The sequence below is a fragment of the Anser cygnoides genome, chromosome 22, assembly GCF_040182565.1.
Source record: "Anser cygnoides isolate HZ-2024a breed goose chromosome 22, Taihu_goose_T2T_genome, whole genome shotgun sequence".
Classification (NCBI taxonomy): domain Eukaryota; kingdom Metazoa; phylum Chordata; class Aves; order Anseriformes; family Anatidae; genus Anser; species Anser cygnoides.
The window spans coordinates 9,070,657-9,089,254 of record NC_089894.1 but is presented as its reverse complement, the minus strand read 5'-3'; the positions used below and the strand labels follow the sequence as shown (position 1 = coordinate 9,089,254).

At 48.3% G+C, this 18,598-nt stretch overlaps 1 protein-coding gene across 1 annotated transcript in view; it reads right to left on the bottom strand.

Moving 5' to 3' along the window:
* Positions 1–703: 703 nt before the first annotated feature.
* IGF2BP1 (insulin like growth factor 2 mRNA binding protein 1) overlaps positions 704–18,598 on the bottom strand; it is a 39,086-nt gene continuing 21,191 nt past the window's right edge. The window contains exons 3-15 of the mRNA XM_013200209.3: positions 17,784–17,832; positions 17,211–17,262; positions 15,909–15,972; positions 13,901–14,182; positions 13,038–13,172; positions 12,675–12,797; positions 12,031–12,166; positions 11,778–11,900; positions 11,351–11,467; positions 11,078–11,152; positions 10,594–10,725; positions 10,295–10,408; positions 704–9,685 (exon numbers count right to left, since the gene is read on the bottom strand). Of these exons, the coding sequence (XP_013055663.1) occupies positions 9,593–9,685; positions 10,295–10,408; positions 10,594–10,725; positions 11,078–11,152; positions 11,351–11,467; positions 11,778–11,900; positions 12,031–12,166; positions 12,675–12,797; positions 13,038–13,172; positions 13,901–14,182; positions 15,909–15,972; positions 17,211–17,262; positions 17,784–17,832 (1,495 nt within the window). The 3' untranslated portion in view covers positions 704–9,592. The remainder of the gene's footprint in view (positions 9,686–10,294; positions 10,409–10,593; positions 10,726–11,077; positions 11,153–11,350; positions 11,468–11,777; positions 11,901–12,030; positions 12,167–12,674; positions 12,798–13,037; positions 13,173–13,900; positions 14,183–15,908; positions 15,973–17,210; positions 17,263–17,783; positions 17,833–18,598) is intronic.

Sequence of the window (18,598 nt, the reverse complement as noted above, 5' to 3'; positions counted from 1 at the left end):
GCTGCGTCTTGACTCTCGTCGCCGCCGCGCCGGTTGCTCGCCCCTGCCTCGCCCCTGCGGCCGCCCCGGGGCCTGCTCTGGGCGCCGCCGCCCCGCCGCCGCCGCAGGTAGCCCGCCCGCCGCCGCACGCGTGGCTCGGCACCGCTCCGCCGCGCCCCGCGGGCCCGGGGAGGGGCTGGATGCGCCGGGGCTCTGCAGCGCCGCCAAACCCGACGAAATCTGCAGTCCGCTCGCGCCGGTGCCCGCGGCGTGCCCGTGTGCCCGGGCAGCTGCCCGGCAGCCGGCGCGCCCGCCTCCCGCCGAGCCCTCGTTTCTTCTGTTTTAAACCGGGGCACCGTGCCCGGCCGCCCCTGTCCCCAGCGCGGGCCGCGGACAGAGGGGCCGCGGGTCTCGGTCCCGCACGGCCGGGCCGCGCCGTGCCCCGAACCGAAGCGGGGCTTTGGGCTTTGCGAAGGGCCTGAGCCCCGTGCCCAGCGCCCCTCAGAGGCGCTAGAAAAGTATAGCACACGCTCCTACAAACCCAGTCGTGAAACAGACCAGGTTTGGGTCCCACCGCCGATGAAGAGCAGACGGCAACCTCCAAGGGGTCCTCGGACGCTGCTGCTGCCACCACGTGCGCGTCCTCAGACGCCCGTTTCCCCACCAGCACCTTTCTTTCTTTCTTCCTTCCCCGCAACTCGATGAAAAACACACAGGAACAGTGTTAGGTTGGTTGGTTTGTTTGTTTTCTTCTTTATTAAAAAAAAATAAAACAAAAACAACCAGAAAAACAGTGGCGTAAAGCAGTTCGTGGCAAAGCCTTGCTGGAAGAGAAATGGAGCCCACATCCACCCCTAATCCCAACTCCACATCCAAACCAACAAAATGCCTCACACCGGAGTACAAGGGAAGAACACAGATTAGATGAGGCAAGTAGGAGAGAGAGGGGGAAGGTGGAAAGAAACATTCAGCTGAAGGGAGGAAAACCAGTATCATTACAATGACATACAACTTCTTTTGAGGAATAGTTCGAAATTGCATTGGAGCAGCTGCTGGAAAGAGACACAGCTTTGCTCAGTGGGTTGAGGAGCACTTTTAGGTGCACCCGTCCCACGGACGAGGTGCTGCTGGGTGCTCCTGGTGTCAGGATGCGGAGTAAAACAGGACCTCATATTTGGCTCCATTGCAATTCATTGGATTGCTTTGCATGGCGGATGTGCTGCTCAGGACACCCCTTGCACTGCCATCAACCTGATGCCACCGACCTCCACCAAAAAAAGATGCATAAACACATGGCCACTGAGAAAAAAACATTGAGCATGATTTCCCTAGCGTCTCCCACCCATGCAAGATGGGGTTCAGCCCCACTATACTGGGGAACTGAGGAGGATGGATATTCTACTGCTGACAGAAGTAAATATCAAAGTTCAAAAGGAAAAAGTAATGGAAGATTGAGCATTAAAAAAAAAAATCAGTCACAACTAAATAGTTTGGACTGCTGAGGTCTGGAGCTTTTTCAACTAACGACCACTTTAAAGTGAAAAAAAAGCCCATAAATTCTATTTTTAAAGAACATTTTTCTTTGGAAAAAGTTATTTTTTTTTTCCTCTACACTACAGCATGTGGAGTTGCCACTACCTAGTTTTAATCTATTGTTGCTAAGAGGTAGATAAACAAAAATGACTTGGTTATATATAAGGTCATGCCCCCGTGTTTGACATGCAGTGAAGCTGGCAGACTCCACAGGCACCAGCCATTTGGGGCTTTCGAGAAACTCTAGGGTTTCATCTGGGGCTTTGTCTCACCTGGAGAGACCCTAAAATTTGTCGTTTTTCAATTCAGCCTAACAGAGCTGGTTACAGAAGCAACATTGGGGGGGGGGGGGTATGTGTCATGTTTTAGGGCCAGATTTCCTCTTGAAGTCAACAAATTTGATCTCATGATGAATCCAAATACATTTCAAATGAACCAATATGCTTAACTGCTTGGTAACGAACACTTAAACACATTATGGTGATTTTGACGGTTAGCTTCTGCACTGATTCCAGACAATCCCACCACTTTTCTGGGACAATCCACCAACAGCAACGGGAGCCCGATGCATCCAGTGCTGCTCGCCACATCCTCCAGGATACTCTGCCTGCACAGGAGCTCAGCAGCTCTCGACAAGCCCTTCTCCGCTCCATGCTGCTGAATCCCTATGGAAAACATTTACCAACTATGTCCTGCTGGACTTAGTGTTGCTTTTCAAAAACCTTTACCCAAACCGGTCAAAAAATGGCTTCAATTCTGTCATACAGCTGACTCCTGGGTCTTAATTTGTTGTGGTTTTGTTTGTGTTGTTTTAGCAAAAAATTCCTTTCATCTTTAGCTCATGTTGATACTTTGCTAATGCAGCACACAAATACTTTCCACAGTTCATAATCCACTGCTCTGCCACAATAGCAGGGACAGGCTGCCACTGCAGACCAGGCAAAGCATCCTGGCATGCCTTGCCACAACTCAGAGAGGTATTTGCCTTCAAGAAAAACTAAAAAAAAATCAGTAAGGTACAGTAAAGCAGCAGGGTTCAAATGCACACACTAAAGTCAGCAGTGGGCTGACTTTCAAGGAGTCCAATTTACTGCCCATCCTGACCAGCGACCATCCCAAACCAATGGTCCCAGGAGCCTTCCTCATCAGATCCCTTTCCTCTTCTATACTGCAATGCTCCCTAATTGTGGGGTGGAAGGACAGGGTACCAAACCTGCCTCTCCACCACCTGGGAGGATGTGTCTTCTGATGTGTGTGAAGACTGTCCTGAGGCCGTTCCCATGTGGCAGTGGTGCCAGACCCTCCCCTGTCCGTCAATTGGGTCAGCCTTGAGGTAGTTTGCATGTGTACATTTCCAGCTTGCATCATCTGCATGTTCTCCAAAAACTGCAATTTAAGAGCCTCTGGGTGGTTTTGCTGTGCTCCAGATCTTACCCATAATCACAAATTATTAAAAACAAACAAACAAAAAATAGACACCGAAACTAGTAAGAAAGGCTTATTCAAGGCTGAATTGGGATTCATTTTTCCCTCCCTACACATCATTGATGTGCATCTCCTACACACCGTACCATGGCAGCTAAGTCCTTCAAGAGAGTTTTGCAACTTCAGACCCTCATTTTGCCTAACAATAGTTATCCTGTCGTGGCACTCTGCTCCCAGCGAGCTGCTGCACAGGTCTGCCCATCTGACATCCCAAATTAATTTGAGCCTTGGACATGTCTATTTCCAAGCACCTGCTTGGAGGCAGTTTTCTAAGCATTGGGCAGCCAAGCATTTGGCCACCCACTTTCGACAATCAGGCTGAATTGAAATGGAATTGAAACTTCCATGCACTAATTCACGCTGTCAGTCACCATGCCCTTCTCGCATAGCAAATCTGTGTTCTTCACCTCCAGTTAGCAAAGCCCAGGGCCAGGCTGGGCACAGCACATCCCAGCATATTTGCTCTGCCCAAGGGGCCTCCAGAAGCAAGCATGATATTAGGATGTTTAAATATTCCTATGCCCTCTTAGGGGCCTGCACTTTTCACAGGCTCACACTGATTTCATCCAAACAAAACAAAAGCCACAATGGGGGAAAGAAAAAAAGATCCCCACACATCCCAAAATCTCAGTTACTAATTTTTTTGAAAACAAAAAACTTCCAAAAATATTAAAAGCCTATGTACTGTGAACCACCAGGGGACAGAGAGAGAAGAACTAAAAACAAAGAAATTAAATTTGTGTCTTTAACTGATTTATAACAAGTCTGCATTTCTGAACTGTTTTTTTCAGAAGCTAGAAAACACAATATTTGGAGCTAGAAATTAAGAGAGAGTTTTATTCTGGCACTGATGAACTATTTGACTAACTTATACTGATTTTTTTTTCCCCACTCAAAACTTAAAACACAACCAAAACGTAACGTCCAGGAAACATAAAGTGTATGTTAGAGGCAGTTTCTTTTCAGTATTTACAATGGATTTTCATCTATTTTGACTCTGTAAAACTCTTTCAAGCCTGTCAGTGCAGTCAGACTGCAATCATGACTGCCAGGAGGGAGCATGGCCCGGTTGTTGCTGCTGAACCCCAACTCACCTCCCTACCTCAGATACACTTAGGGGATGAGAAAGTGGTCAGAACTTGGAAGAGAAAAACATTAACTGTTGGGTTGTGTTTGTTTGTTTGTTTGGCTTTGTTTTTTGTTTTCTCCTTTTCCCTAGCTGAATGACAAAACAAGATTCTGATAGCATTGAGATGAACCCCCCCCAAAATCCACATAGCATCATGGTTTTTAGTCCTGGCAACAATATTTTCCCCGGTATATGGAACTGAGGATCACAAAGTGCTTCGGAGACATTAATTTGTTAATCCTCACAACAGGCCTGTGAGGTAGGTAAGAAGTATTACTCCCACTGGGGAGAAACCGACGTACAGAGATTTATTTATTTGCTTTCTTTCCGTTTTGCCCTACGGCCTCAGAGCCAGCCAGTGGCACAGCTGGGAAACAAACTCCGTGCTCTACCCACGTACTGCTTCCTGCCTGAAGCGACCACCCTGGCACGATCTGGCGAGGCCCAAGACAGCAAGCAGAAACTCCCTCTCCTGTCCCAGAGGCTCTCTACATGCCTGCCCCTGCCTCAAATTAAAAGCTTTCTAAACTGACAGGAAAGGACAATTTGCAGAAACGAACTGACCTGCCATGCACCCCTTCCAGCACCTAGGAGGAGCAGGGCTGGGTTTGCTACCTCCTTGGAAGGGGGGGGTGGGTATAAAGTAACGGGGGGGGGGGGGAAATCTGCTAGTACAAAAGCGAGGCAGCAGCTCAGGAGAGGAGCAATTAGTGCTGCTCATCACCCTGCTCCCCAGTGAAGATGAAGCCACAAGCAAGCATCTGCCCTGGGTCCCTGCTGTGTCCCAGTCTGGTTTCATCAGATTTAGCACAGTGGATGTGGGTTGATTTTCTTGCTATTAAAGGGCTCCTAGGGGAGGTTCACCCTAAATTGCCTATTTTTCCAGTGCAAACAGAGTAGCTATCAGGAAGGAGGTACTGCAGAGCAGTTATCCTCCTTTCTGCTTGCTTTCAGGTTTTACTAGAGATTTGTTTCCTGCTTCTTCACTCCAAGCCTAATTCAAAGCTTGCTTGCATCTCCTTCCCCTGGCCCTCATGACCAGTCTGGATGGGGATCCTGGTTTATGCTGGTTTAGCCGTTCCCAGCTCAGGTTGGCTCTGGAGAAATACAGAGGTGCTTAGAGGCATCTTCCTTACTGCGAATAATTTTATAAAGCAAAGTTGCTTTCCAGAAGTCCTGTTGAACTCAATGGGACGTCAGTAGGAATTTAAGCAGGTATTTAAGTGCTTCCCCAACACGGGGAGAAGAGAAACGGCCAGCAGCAGACTTGCCTCTTCCTGGCAACTGGGTCTGCCTTATGAAACCACAGCTGATGCTGCCTTCCCTCAGGGAAACAATGATATTCCCAAAAGGACCGCTCACTCTTATGTGACAGCACCAGTGATGTCTCAGCTGCCACAAAGACAGCCTCAGGCAATGGTGGCAAAGGGATCAGCCTTGAGGTGGCTTTGTGCCTGTAGCCCTTTGCTGGTGAAAAGCATCAAAGGTGTCCCTGAATCATCAGATTTTAGGTATGTGTCAAGATGTTCTCACTGCAACAATCCAATTAACAGTATTGTGGGTGTTCCGTGTTTTTTTTTCCTCAATGATAGTTTGCACCAGTTATCAAAAACACTTGCTGTTGGAAAATACAATTATAATCACCGATGTCTGAATACACTGATTTATGCAAGGCTGTAAAAAGTAGAGAGCCAGAGATTTAAATAAGAAACTGTTTTTCCTAGGGCAAATGCCAGTCTCTGAAAGAGAAGGAAAAACAGGCAGAAGCACCTTCTTGTGGAGAGGCACAAGTGCAGGTGCTGCACAGGTGGGCAGGAGTTTCCTCCTGCTGCCACTGTCCAGCTTTGCTCCTTTGTTCCCATCTCTCTGGAAAAGGGCCAGCACTTCTCCATCACTACAGGTGAGCCTGATCCTGTGTTCCTCACGCACCCAAAGTTTCTGTGGGGTTTAGGAGTGGAAGAGAGGAGTGAGGCTGGGGAGCCAGCTGGCCGCTTACAAATTGACTTTACCACCACTGATATATTTCCAACTAACACTCAAGAAAGGGTTGTTTTCCTGCAGGTATAATGAAAAAATAGCAAGATGGGACTTTTTTTTTTTAAAAAAAAAGCACATGAACCTCCTCAAGCAGACAGGGAAAGGTTCACACCTATCATTCATTAGGGTTGTTCACTTTTTCTCTCTCCTTAGTGTTTGTATAAAAAAGTTGGCTCCCATTTATTTCTGTTGTTCTCTTTTTTTTTTTTGATTGCTTGTCCTCAGTAAAACTGAGGTAAATCTCTGTAAAATATTTAACAGAATCATAGTGGAGAAGATGGCTTGAGACTTCCTCTGTGTCAACACAGGAGGACAATTTATTTGCATTTTGAAAGATATGGCTTACAACTGTTGGTAAAATTGCCCAAGCTGGCACAGTTAAAATATCAGCAAACCCCATGTACCCGACTTAGCATAGCCAGCTTGATGCCTAGGAATGGTGCTTGAAGGCAAGTCTATCCTCATATTGCCTTCAGCAGAATATTTCCAATTCCAAGCACTTTAACAATTTGGTTTCCTGATGGAGTTGGATTGACAAAGGCCTTTCATCCAGTGGCTTTTTTGTTTTTAAATTAAAAAAAAAAGTCTTTCCAACTGAAAAAGTTGGTGGGCTCCAATTTGTCCAAGTTCTCAAAGAGTCACGACATCTGACAGCTCTTGAGTCATGCTAAAATTCATTTCTGGCTTGAAAAGGCCAAAATAATATACTGCTGCCATCTTTTCCACTATGTCTGAAGTTTCTGTCGTTCTCCATAGAGATCTCATAACACTTGGTTACCTGCACATAACTCCTGGCTCATAAGAAACTATGAAACTTAACTTCTCTTTTCATTAAAAAAATAAAATATTCAAGACTATCAGCTTTTATATAAAATATCAGCAAGCCCCCCCCCCCCCCCCAAAAAAAATTGCTGAGGTAACTTCATACCTTGAGGTAGCTTTTTTTTTCCCCCTCTTTTTTTTTTCTTGTTGCTCAAACACACAGCAATATCTGGCCTTCCCCTACACCTTGTTGTTGTTGCAATGTCTAAAAGGACAGTAACTGCTGCCGTGTTCCCTTATCAATAAACCACCCGCCTTCCTGATGCTGCATGATCCAAATTCAAAGCCAGTTCTCGCTTTGGAGGATGCACCCAGGAAAACGTCTGCTCAAATGGGAGGTCTGGTCTCCATTTCAGAAAGAAATGGTAAAAGCATCAGTGCGAGGTTTATTTCCAATTCCCTCCTTTTAAGCCTTGAATCAGCTCACCCAAGGCTGCTCCCAGGTCTCCTCCTGCCTCCTGGGGCGCCTGCTTTGCCCCTCTCCCCACAGCACACTGCAGGCTCCAGGCTGCACCACCTTCCCCCAGAGCCAGAAATAATTTTGCTTTTTCACCCCCCACCCCAATTTGCAGGAAAACCAGCATCAACCAGCATTTGGGCTGGATTACAGAGAAACATGGCACAGGGGGGGCTTTACCTGGCATGCAGCCCCCCTGCTCCAGTCAGAGCCATGGCCAGGGGCTGCACAGGACCAGGGCCCTTCTGCCACAGCAAGGAATGCACACCAAGCCCTGCCTCAGCCCCCGTGTAGAGACAAGACCTTACCCTGCATGGAAGAGGCAATCACAGCAGTTACTGTCCCTTCCAAATACTCAGTATTAAAAACAAACCATTAAAATATATCTAAAATATAAAATCCTCATAAGAGTGACGGGAATCAGTAACCATCTTACATTCGTTTGACTTATATATTTGGTACTGTCTCATGAGAACAGTTATTCTTACCACAGAAAGAAGGGTGGTGGTGGTTGCGTTGTTTTGTTTTTAAATAAGGAAAAAAAAATCTTTTAATGTGCCACATTTCAAGAATATTTTTCTCCACCTAGAGAGATTTGGGTGGAGGGGAACATCAAATAACTCCAGGAGAGTTAAAACAAACTGGCACATCCCAAGTTTGTTAACAATATTCCCCTGGATATTTAAAAAAAAAAAAAGCAAAAACCAAAAAAGTTGTGTTGCCACACACCCACCTGTAGCTGAGCCCTGGAGACACCAGCAGGATTTCAGGGCACAAGTCTCTTGATCCAGGTGGGGAAACTGAGGCTGAGTTCACATCCCCAGCCACCTGCAGAGGGCTTTGCAAAGGAGCTGCTGCCCCTCCTTGCGCCGAATACCAGAGATCTCAGGGCAAACGCATGCCCTGGTTCAGCAGCAAAACTGGACTGAAGAGCCAAGTCTGCCAAGGCTCTTTTTCAATGCCTGATATATCCAGAGCCTTAAAGATCTGTCCTCCTTCACACCCCCAAATCCCTTTGGCTTTCTCCTGAACTCCAGAACTGTTCTGCATGCATTTAGTTCACATAATCTGATTACTAAAGAGATGCAGATTAATTCATACTTCCTACCAAGCAGGGTTTTCTTTGATTTAGTTATTGTTGTTTTATTGCTGTTGCTTGAAGGGAGGAGGGAAAACCAAATCACTTCCCTCACCCCTTCCCTTCCCCATGCAGTTTGCCTCATCTCTGGAACAGGTTGGCACCTACACAGCTAAGATTACTGAGAAAACGGTCACTGCTAAAGTTGTACATCCCACTTCTGCCATTATTTCAAAGACTTCAGAAGAAACTTCTTTAAAGTAAACTAACCTAAAATGAAAAGAAACACTAAAACAAATGAAACAAAAAAGTCATCCTGGAAAACAGAGGTGCTGTCCTGGCTTCTAAGGCACTGCACACAGCACAGGTGAGAGGGAACTTCTCCAGCTTGCCCTTGGGTGTTCCTAAGATTCAATAGGTTCAGAGCTCCCAAGGGATCCAAATCCATTTGGCACTAAGGCTTTTTTTTTTGTATATCCCCCTCGCAATGGAACTTGTTACCAATGGGAGTTGGTAAGTTTGCTACAGTTTCTTAAAAAAAAAATCAAAATTAAATGCTCCAAAAAGTTTAAAAGCTCTCTGGAAATATCCATCAGCTATGCTGCCAAGGCAGGAGAGGGAGGGAGGGACAGGGAGATTCAACTGCAGGGAAGCCCTGGTGGGAGCCAGAGATGGATGGGGTGGTGGTGGTACCTCCAAAAGCTACTTAAATGTGAAGGCAAATGTTGCACACAGAAGAGGGGCTGAGTGCTGTGGCAGTTGCAGGTTTGCTGCACTGTCCATCCCTGGCACCCCGCAGTGCTCCAGCCTCAGCAGCACAGCTGGTCCTCCCAGTGCGCTGCAGCACCTCTCAGTTCATTTAAGTAGCTGTTCTGGCATGGGGAGCTAAAAATGGATCAAATTACGTGGTCTGATTCTTAACCTAGCCCTCTAACCTGGAAGCCAATCAAACTGCCTTTTAATGTCAACCAGTCAATGAAAAAATTGTGTCTGTCTATGGTAACTGATTCCCAGCCACTCTTAAGCCCGGCATTGGCTTGTTCCACTTTTCACATTGGTGTCATTGCTGCTCTTATTTCCTCCTTGCTTGCAGCTGGCCGCTCTGTCCCTTCTGATGTTGCTGCTTCACCTGGGCCAGAATGTCTCTGATCTTGCGCTGTGCCATCTGCGGACAAGAAGAGCAAAGAGGGAAGCTAGGGTCCCTGTGCTGGTGTGAGAGCACCACTCCCTGGCTCTCCCCCTGCCTGCCTGTCCTGTTAAACTGCAGGGAAACGGCACTGCATGTCATGACAGATGTTGATGTGGGCAGCACAGGTAAGTCCGTCACAGGAAAAGTTCAGGACATTTTTTCACCCAACAATGACTGCAAAGTGGGATGGGAAAAAGGAATCTCTGTCGCTGGTTAGTTTCAAGAACATGTGAGATCAAATACTGGCAGGAATTGTTCATGGTGGCACGGGTGGGCTAGGTAACTCCTGGAGATCCCTTCCTCTCCTATTTTACTATGGTTTTCTCAAAAAGTTGGGTTTTGGACATCACACTCTGTGAATGCATGTGCACATAAGCCCACAGCTCTCCCTCCTTCCCCCACTATCTCACACCATCACCCACAGCAAAGGGGACAGCTCATGGACACCTAATTAAAAAAAAATCAACAGCTAAGTGCAGAAAAAACTTCTATAGGAGAAAATACAGGTGAACACTACTCCTTAAGAGTTCTTAAGAGTTCACTACTCCTTAAGGTTCTACCAGCACCGAGCTGCCAGGACCATACCTGGCTGGCATAGAAGTGCCCGATGATCTTCACAATGACTTGCTCGTTCTCATCAGGGGTCTGATCTCGTGGTACCACCACCTCTGCTGCTGTCAGGTTCTGCAGCTCATTGACCTGCACGGAAGGGTAGAGACCAACCTGTTGCATGGTGTGGGAAGAACATTCATGTCCCCCAAGCCATCCCACTGGAAAACCTGTCACTGGGATTCCCCTGGGTGCTGGCACAAAGTGGGTGCGCTCTCAGAGACATCACAACCCCACGATTCTCTCATCCCCTTCCAAATGTCACTTTTGCTTACAGTTTTGCCTCCTTTGCCAATGACCCTCCCCGCAGATGAGGCAGGGACCCGGATGTGTGTCTCCAGCTTTACTTCTTCTTTCGGTCCAAAAAAGTTTTCCTCCTTCAGCTTCCCATAAATCCTGCCTTGTGCCTGTAGAGGGGAAGGAATGCGGCATCAGGTGCAGCTTAAGATGTCCTATCCCCGCACATCACCTCAGTGCACCCAGCTTGGCAGGTATCCATCCTGGGGACCAGGGACATATGCCAGATCCCAATCAAATCCCAGTTCCTCAGGGTTTTGTATCAGCTCAGCCCCCAGAAGGGCTGGTGCTGTGTTAAAAAAAAGCCACAGTCCAGGGGAGTCTCACAAGTGCACACCAGGAAGAGGTGGCCGTTCTGTTCCTCCCCACCCAGCTTTGCAGGGAAGGGGATAGTGGAAGAGGGCACTGGGAGACCCCTTCCCCCACCCCCCCCCTCCCAGTGATGGCAGCAAAGGGAGGGACCTTGAACTGAGCTTCTGGAGGGCCCGTGATGATGACCATGCGCACTTTGGAGTCCGGTGTCTCTGGGGGTGCAATCTGGAGGGGAGGAGAGAGACGGTCACTGCAGCAGGGAGTTACACAGGCAGGATTATGGCCATGCCATCCTCCCCTGCAGTGCAGGATTGGGCACCCAGACACATCACCTGGGCTTTTAAGGTGTTTTTCACCACCAGAAAGGCACCCACTTGGTGAGAGGTGCTGGCAGGACAGAGCTCCTTGACAGGGAGACACTACCTTAATAGAGGCACTTGCAAACCGGGAGAGCTGCTTGATGTGCTGGCCCTTCTTGCCAATGATCGCACCAACCGCCTGCGCAGGGATGAAGACATGCACGGTCTCTTGCTCCGGAGGCTGCAGGTACAGTGTTACTGCTCAGGCTCAGATGCCATCGTGAGGATCTGGGCAGTAAAGGGCCCTGAACCCCCCTCTGCTAGCCCAAGTGACAGCTATGCCTCTCCCGATGGTGCTGGGTGAGTACTTTGTCTGCTGTATTTGCAATAAGTTAAAGGTCCAGATTCTGCACCCACACTGGACCTGACCTGCCAGCTGACAGCAAGAGATGCTAAAGTCACAGCCCCATTCATTGCAAGGATCTTCCCAATGCAGAGGAGATCTCTGAGCTGGAAACAAGAGCGATTTTAGCTGCCGGGTGTTCACGTACCACAAAGGAGCTGTACGGCGCGGCTCCAGAGACACTGCTAGGAGGAGGAGGTACTGCATTGGAGGAGGCAGGGAAGAGGCCAACAGCAGCCAGGTTAAGGCCAGGGATGAGGTGAGATTGCAGCTGAGGGTGAGAGGAGAGAAATGCTCATTGCTTTTACCAAGACATCCTCTTAGAGAGCGCACATCAGATGAGAGGTAGGGCAGGAACCCTGCCCAGCAGAGCTGCCGTCCCTGAGCCGAGCTGCACTCACGCTCATGGCTGCTACATCATTCTCGTAGGCTTCCCTCACTTTCTTCATGATCTCCTGCTCTGCTTTGCAGCAGTTCTCGATGGAGCCCTTCACTGTGATCGTCCTTTCAGGGTTGTACAGAGTCAGGTCCTGCAATCTGATGGGGGGAGGGGGGCGGTCAGTGTTACCCTGGTGAAGCAGCAGCACCATCTCCCTGCCATGCCTTCCCAGCAGTGTGTGCATCCTCCCTTCCTTCTCATGGAAGATTAGCTGCTATCATCACAGCAGGCACTGCAAAGGCAGCACCTGCCCCAGTGCCAGTCAGAGCAGGGACCAAAATAATGGTTTGCATTGGGAAGTCCATCCAGCCTTCCCCAAAAATACAATTCAAGCGGAAAAAAACAATTCTCACTGGCTATAAAACCCAGCCAGACCTATGGGCCACTGCAGCACAGAGGGGAAGAGGAAGTGAATAAAGAAAACATAATACCAAGATTTTTCAAGACAGCTTTGGAAACCAAAAGTACCCATGCCATAGGTTGGTTTCCCATGTGATGGACAGGCATCTTCGCCCACTTTCATCACATCTCTTCCTCACCCTTCCCATCCACCCCAGGCTGGAAAAGTTCTGCCCTGGTTTTCCCAAAGACAGCAAGGAGCCTTACGATGAGATGGTGATTTTTGTCTCTGTGTCCTGCTCCACTTTCTTCAGGTTTCGCCCTTCTTTGCCAATCAGGCGCCCCACAAAGTTGTTATGGGCCAAGATTTTCAGAGGCACTTCATCAGCTCTAGAGAGAGGAATGAAAAAAAAAAAAGAAAGATTACTACTGCCAGAAGAAGAGAGATTGACTACAGAGTGACAGGGTAAATTCATGTTTCCTTGCTCAAAGTACTCCAGCTCTCCCAAGGCGAGGCTCCAACATGCAGATTGGAGTGCCACACAGGTCCAGGTGTTAAGACAGTAATGCAGCCCAGCAAAGAGCTGTGGATAGGATATGCATGCACAGAAGGGAAGGGGGAAACCTTACGTCTTGGTGTCCTTTGCCTCCTTCTGCATGATCTCCAAAATCATTTTGCAGGCAGCAGAGCAGCCCTCGGGGGTGGAGTGGATGCTGATGGCTTTTTCTGCAGCTCCTGCATTCTCTTTTCGGTGCACATCAATCCTGCAAGCACAGGATCAATGCTGGGGTGGGGCACAGGGGAGAGGCTCTGTGGCTTTCCAGCAGTGTGAGTGCTGGCTGCTCTACTCCCCCAGCATCCCTGCAGACTGCCCTAAGATCAAGCACTATGTTATATGCACACAGGAAAGGCAAGGGGAGTTAATTCTGGGCTAAATACTTGACATGGACACAGTAGCTATAAGCTCAAAACACAGAAATCCAAATAAGGCAGCAGCATCTATTTATATTAAATAACAGGAGTGATTAAGTGGTGGAACAAGCATGTTCCTGGGAGATGCGATGCATTGTCCATCACTTCATGTCTTAGAAAAAGCCTTCCTTGGAGAAGAGCAGTAGTCAACACAAGATTGTAGGCCAAATGCAGGCAGGTGAAGCTCAGCAGGCTTGTGCTAAATGAGACCAGCTGAACTAGTGACTTCCCCATGCACTCCCTGAAGTTGCTCTGCTGCCCAGCAGTGAGGAGCCTGTGGGCCCTGATTCAGCCAGGGCCATCCTGGCAAAGGGAGACACATGGGGAACCAGAAGGCAGAGCTGAGGAACAGCATGTGAATGTGGCTCTTGGACATACCACCCAGTACAGCAGGAGTGCCAGAGCATCCTCCAATAGCCCATGCTCCACAAAGAAATCCAGCCTCAAAAATCACTGCAGACCAGTCCACTAATTAAGGTGCAAACCAGCTCACGGGGAAAGGGAAGGAGAACAGACTCACTTGGACTGCGTCTGCTTGGTGATGTTCCTGATGGTGGCCCCTTCCTTGCCGATGATAGCACCCACATACTGTGTGGGCACCAGGAGACGGAGGGGAATGTCAACTGGCTGCTGCTTGACCGGTGCCCCTGCGGTGACAGGGGAACCCTGCCTGGGGGCACCACGTGCCCCAAATCCACCCCGCCGCCCATTCTCCGGCCCTTGCATGGACTGCTCATCAGGGATGTAGGAGACCTTCAGCGCGTGGTTTTCCAACTGGTGCCCATTCAGCTTCATGATGGCTCTGGAAGACAAGCAAGGAGAGAAGGGGTTGGGGTGGTGGATGTCCCTCCCCAAGCAGCAGCGTATCAGCACCACCCAAAACAGGTCAAACCCTCCCTGGCACCAAATGTCCATTGAGGAAGCATGGGGAATGGTGCATTGAGAAGCCATCGATGCCATGAAGACCTGGCAGGGCTTTCCACCCAGCCTGGATAGGGCAAAATGTTTTAAGAGGGCTCTCTCCGAGCACCCAACCCTGGGTCAGGGGACTAGAGCAATGGACGCAGGACAGGAAGGTGCAAGGAGTGATTTCCAGGTCTCCTCTGCCTTACAATTTATTTATTTTTTTGTCAATATTTCAAACCCATCTCCTAGTGGGGATTTTGAGTACTGGCTGCAAGAGCTGTAAACTGTCGATAGATGGGGCTGGCAGCAAGAGCAAAGTGACTGCTCTTGCCACAGTTCCCCACAGCTCTCCTTCTAACCTCCCAAGGTTTCTACAGAGACAATCCAAACTGCAGGTTTCCAGAAACTCAGTGACTCAACTCCTGGTGGTGGTGCTAAGCAAAGCACTGCAACTGGCTGAACAGAGACTAGTAGCCCCATCCCTGCAGGATGGGGAGGCTCCAGAGGAAAACACTTGATAAAGTGTATGCATCCACAAAAAAAAAAAGCAGGTGAGAAAGGCTGCAGACCTGAGAGCTAATCTACTCACAAAAAGCTCTTTTGCTACAGGCTTCCTAACAAGGGAAATCCAAAACATTTCCAAGTGCAAAGCACAGTGCCAGTGCAGATGGACACTGGACAGGACAAACTGGTTATGCATGGGAGCAACCCCTTCGTGGTGCTGGACTCTGTCCCATGCTATTACAGAAAGTACAACTAAAGGGTTGTGCTCCAGTGAAGCTTTGGTGCGGCCACACATACAACCACAGCAAGTTCACGGTGGCCGCAGCTTTGACAGTTGAAACGTTATAGGCCAGGCAGCGATTTGGAAGCAGATGCTTTCATGGGGTGACCACACACAATGTCCCTGGGGACTGTGGCATGACCACAGTGGCCACAATTGAGACATGCCCAACTCAGTGACGTAAACCTTCCTGGATAAAAATCTATCAATTAGCTCCTCCTGGCTGTCCTCCGAGGAAAGTGCTGATTCCATCACTTTTACAGCTTTCCAGAGCCCTTCATCAGAGCAAGAGGAAAGTGAAATAAACACAGCGGTGAAAACCCAACTAATTTTCCATTTGCATTTAGTGTAAAGCCTAATCTTCCCCAGGCAGGATAAGGATTAGAGTTGAAAGTCTCCCAGTGACACAACCATTAGCCAGAGAGGATGCATGTTGCCTCACACCCAGGAACCTACCAGTTTCTATGATATTCGGCCTCAGTATTACTTTTTTCTGGAGCCACAATTCCTTAAATCGTTTGAATACAAGAAAATCTGTGTTTTCCTTGAAAAAAGGTTGTTTGTTTTTACTCTTTGAACTGCAGGAAAAAAAAGCCTAACAACTTGGATGTCTTCTAAAGGGCTTTAATCTGAAGGCAAATAAAAAGAAATCAGATCAGGGAACGGGGTGTTTCTCAAAGATTTGCCGTATTTTTACCCCAAGTTTATGAATTCTGGGTTAATGTGACTCCCAGCACTGAAAATCCTATTTTCTGCACATAGGAAAGGGTACAAAGCCACAGCAGCATGCCACGTAAGGGCAGCCTTGTGCTGCTTGGGTGGGCTACAGGGCACTTACTGCCTGGTCTGCTCCCGGTTTGCATAGGTGACGTTAACAACGGCAGTCTCGCTGTCTGTGTTTACTGCAAGTAAAAGAAGCAGAAATTAGAGCCAATGCAAGCATCTCAGGCCAAGCACACCTGGAAAGCAGAGACACCATGTTCAGGATGGCCAGGGTCTGTCCTGTCCCAGCCCAGTGAGGAACGTGTACAAATTTTTCTCCTGCAAAGGAGAAGATCGTCCAAGGTTTTGAGCCATACTGGTACTACTGACAACGTCCACGGACACTGTCCCAGGCAGCACAGCCCCTCCTGCTCTATTAAAAGGATACCAGTATGTCATAGAATCATTGAATACCCCGAGTCGGAAGGGACCCACAAGGATCATCAAGTCCAACTCCTGGCTCCACACAGGTCTACCCAAAAATTCAGACCATATGACTAAGAGCACAGTCCAAATGCTTCTTAAACTCTGACAGGCTTGGTGCCATGACTGCATCCCTGGGCAGCCTGTTCCAGTGCATGACCACCCTCTCGGTGAAGAACCTCTTTCTGATACCCAGCCTGAACCTCCCCTGTCACAGCTTGACACCATTCCCGCGGGTCCTATCGCTGGTGACTAAAGAGAATAGATCGGCGCCTGCCCCTCCACTCCCCCTCGAGAGGAAGCTGCAGACTGTGATGAGGTCTTCCCTCAGCCTCCTCTTTTTCAGGCTGTCCTTGCTCTCTGCACTGAAGCAGCAAAGATGCCAAAGCCAGCTCCATCCATCCTCCTGCCACCCCTTGCTGGAACCCAGGGATTGTCTAAGCTGCACCCCCCAGCCCTCCTTTCTATATCTAGGAGGGTTATGGTAACTCTACACACATTAAGCATCTCTGGGGCAATATTTAAGCTCCTGTCTCAACTGATTACCATTAGAGACTGAGATAAGATCTGCTAAGCACAGACAGTAGTCCCTTCACCAGCCTCCAGAGGATCCTGAACCTTCCCTGGAGGAGCTGCTGATGGCCCACATTTGTGCAGCCTTTGTGGCTCACTGAAGGGGGGCCCAAGGGTGCAGAATGATGCTGGCCAGTAACCTGCGAGGGAGACCCATGTGCACTACCCACAGCCTCTGCTGGACTTGCCTCTTAGTGGTTGAGAGTGATAACAACAACAACTAAAGGACCCAGTGACCAGGCTGAGACCTCCTGACACCTTTAGCCAGGGATACAGCTGACAAACAAAAAGCACGTGTCTGTCCTCTCCATCCTCCTGCCCCAAACAGGCAGGACAGAAAATACCTAAGTAACACCAAGTTGGCTTCTTTTTGCAGCATTACCTTGTTCACAGTTTTCTACAGTGCCATACTGGGCTAGCAAACCATCTAGGACCTGGAAAACAGAGAAAAAAATCACATTACATGGGGACAGTCAGGATAGACTCAGGAAATACAATCAATCAATAAAGACAGTTCTAAACATTAAGATAGTATAAGCAATTTGAGAAACAAAAGGTCCTGTCTGCCCCAGGATAATGGGTCAACGGGCCTCAGAACCAGCTGTGGGGAGCAGAGAGGAAGAAAAAAGAGTCAGGGAAAAGTCCCAGCAGCTGGCTGGAAGAAAGGATCCATTTTGTTCCTACAATAGATAAATCATATAACAGTATTATAAATGGGGATTTTGTTGATGTAGCTTACATTGCTTATACCAGTTGAATTTACTCTTGTAGCAGAAGAGGAACAAGTGATGTGGACACAAGGATCCAGTATAATTAGACCCAGATAAAAACAAAGAAAAGGATGAATCAGCTTTAATCCCAAGTACAGAAACCTGTGGGGGAATTACGCCTTAAATTTGCTCTAAAATTCTTAGCGGCAAGTCCTTGTGCTGTTCTCCCCGCTTGCCCCTCTTACCTCCCATCGCAGCTGGGGTGGGATGTTTCTGATTTGAATTTTCCGGCTCCTGAAATAAATGAAAAGCAATTAAAACCAGATTTGGTGTCAGAAATTCATCCATCTCACATTGAACTGCTCCTCATTGATGTATTTAATCAAGCTTTGCATTCCCACATGCTTCCAGGGTTTCTGATGGTGTTTGGTTAATTACACCCTGCTTTACTGCCTGGTAGGTGCTAGATATATGCTGTGAGCTTCTACTGAGAAGAAGATGCCAAAATCCACCCAACCCTTCTGCACTGACTGTAGCCATAACAAGGGCATAGCTAGAAATGCATAGATTTGACAGATTAATTACAATGATTAGAAAGCAAAAAGGGAACCATGCATTCATTTAACCTGCCCCCCACACTGGAGACAAATCCAGGCCATGAAGGGGAGACTCTGGGGATGTCAGAAAATGCTGGGAGGGAGCTTCCAGGGCATGGCCATGGCATCTGGAAACTCAGCTCCAGCATCCGAGTTAGTCTCAGGCCACTTCACTCAAATTTTTGGCTCTTCCTAACCTAACTTTTCCCAAAGTAGAAACTTTTTTTTTTTTTTTTAATTCTGATGTCAAATTTACCCTGTAGGTGCTGCTGCCTGCCACCCACTCCTCACCCAGCAGCTGCCACAGACAGCTGAGGGCAGCTGTGAGCCCTTCTGGACACTCCAGCCCCAGCACACAAACTGCTGCTGCTGGTACCCCAAGAGCCCTTGCTAACAGTAAATGCCAGGAAATGTGTTTTTTTTTTCTTCACCATTGTGATATTTCCACCATATGGTTTTGCCAC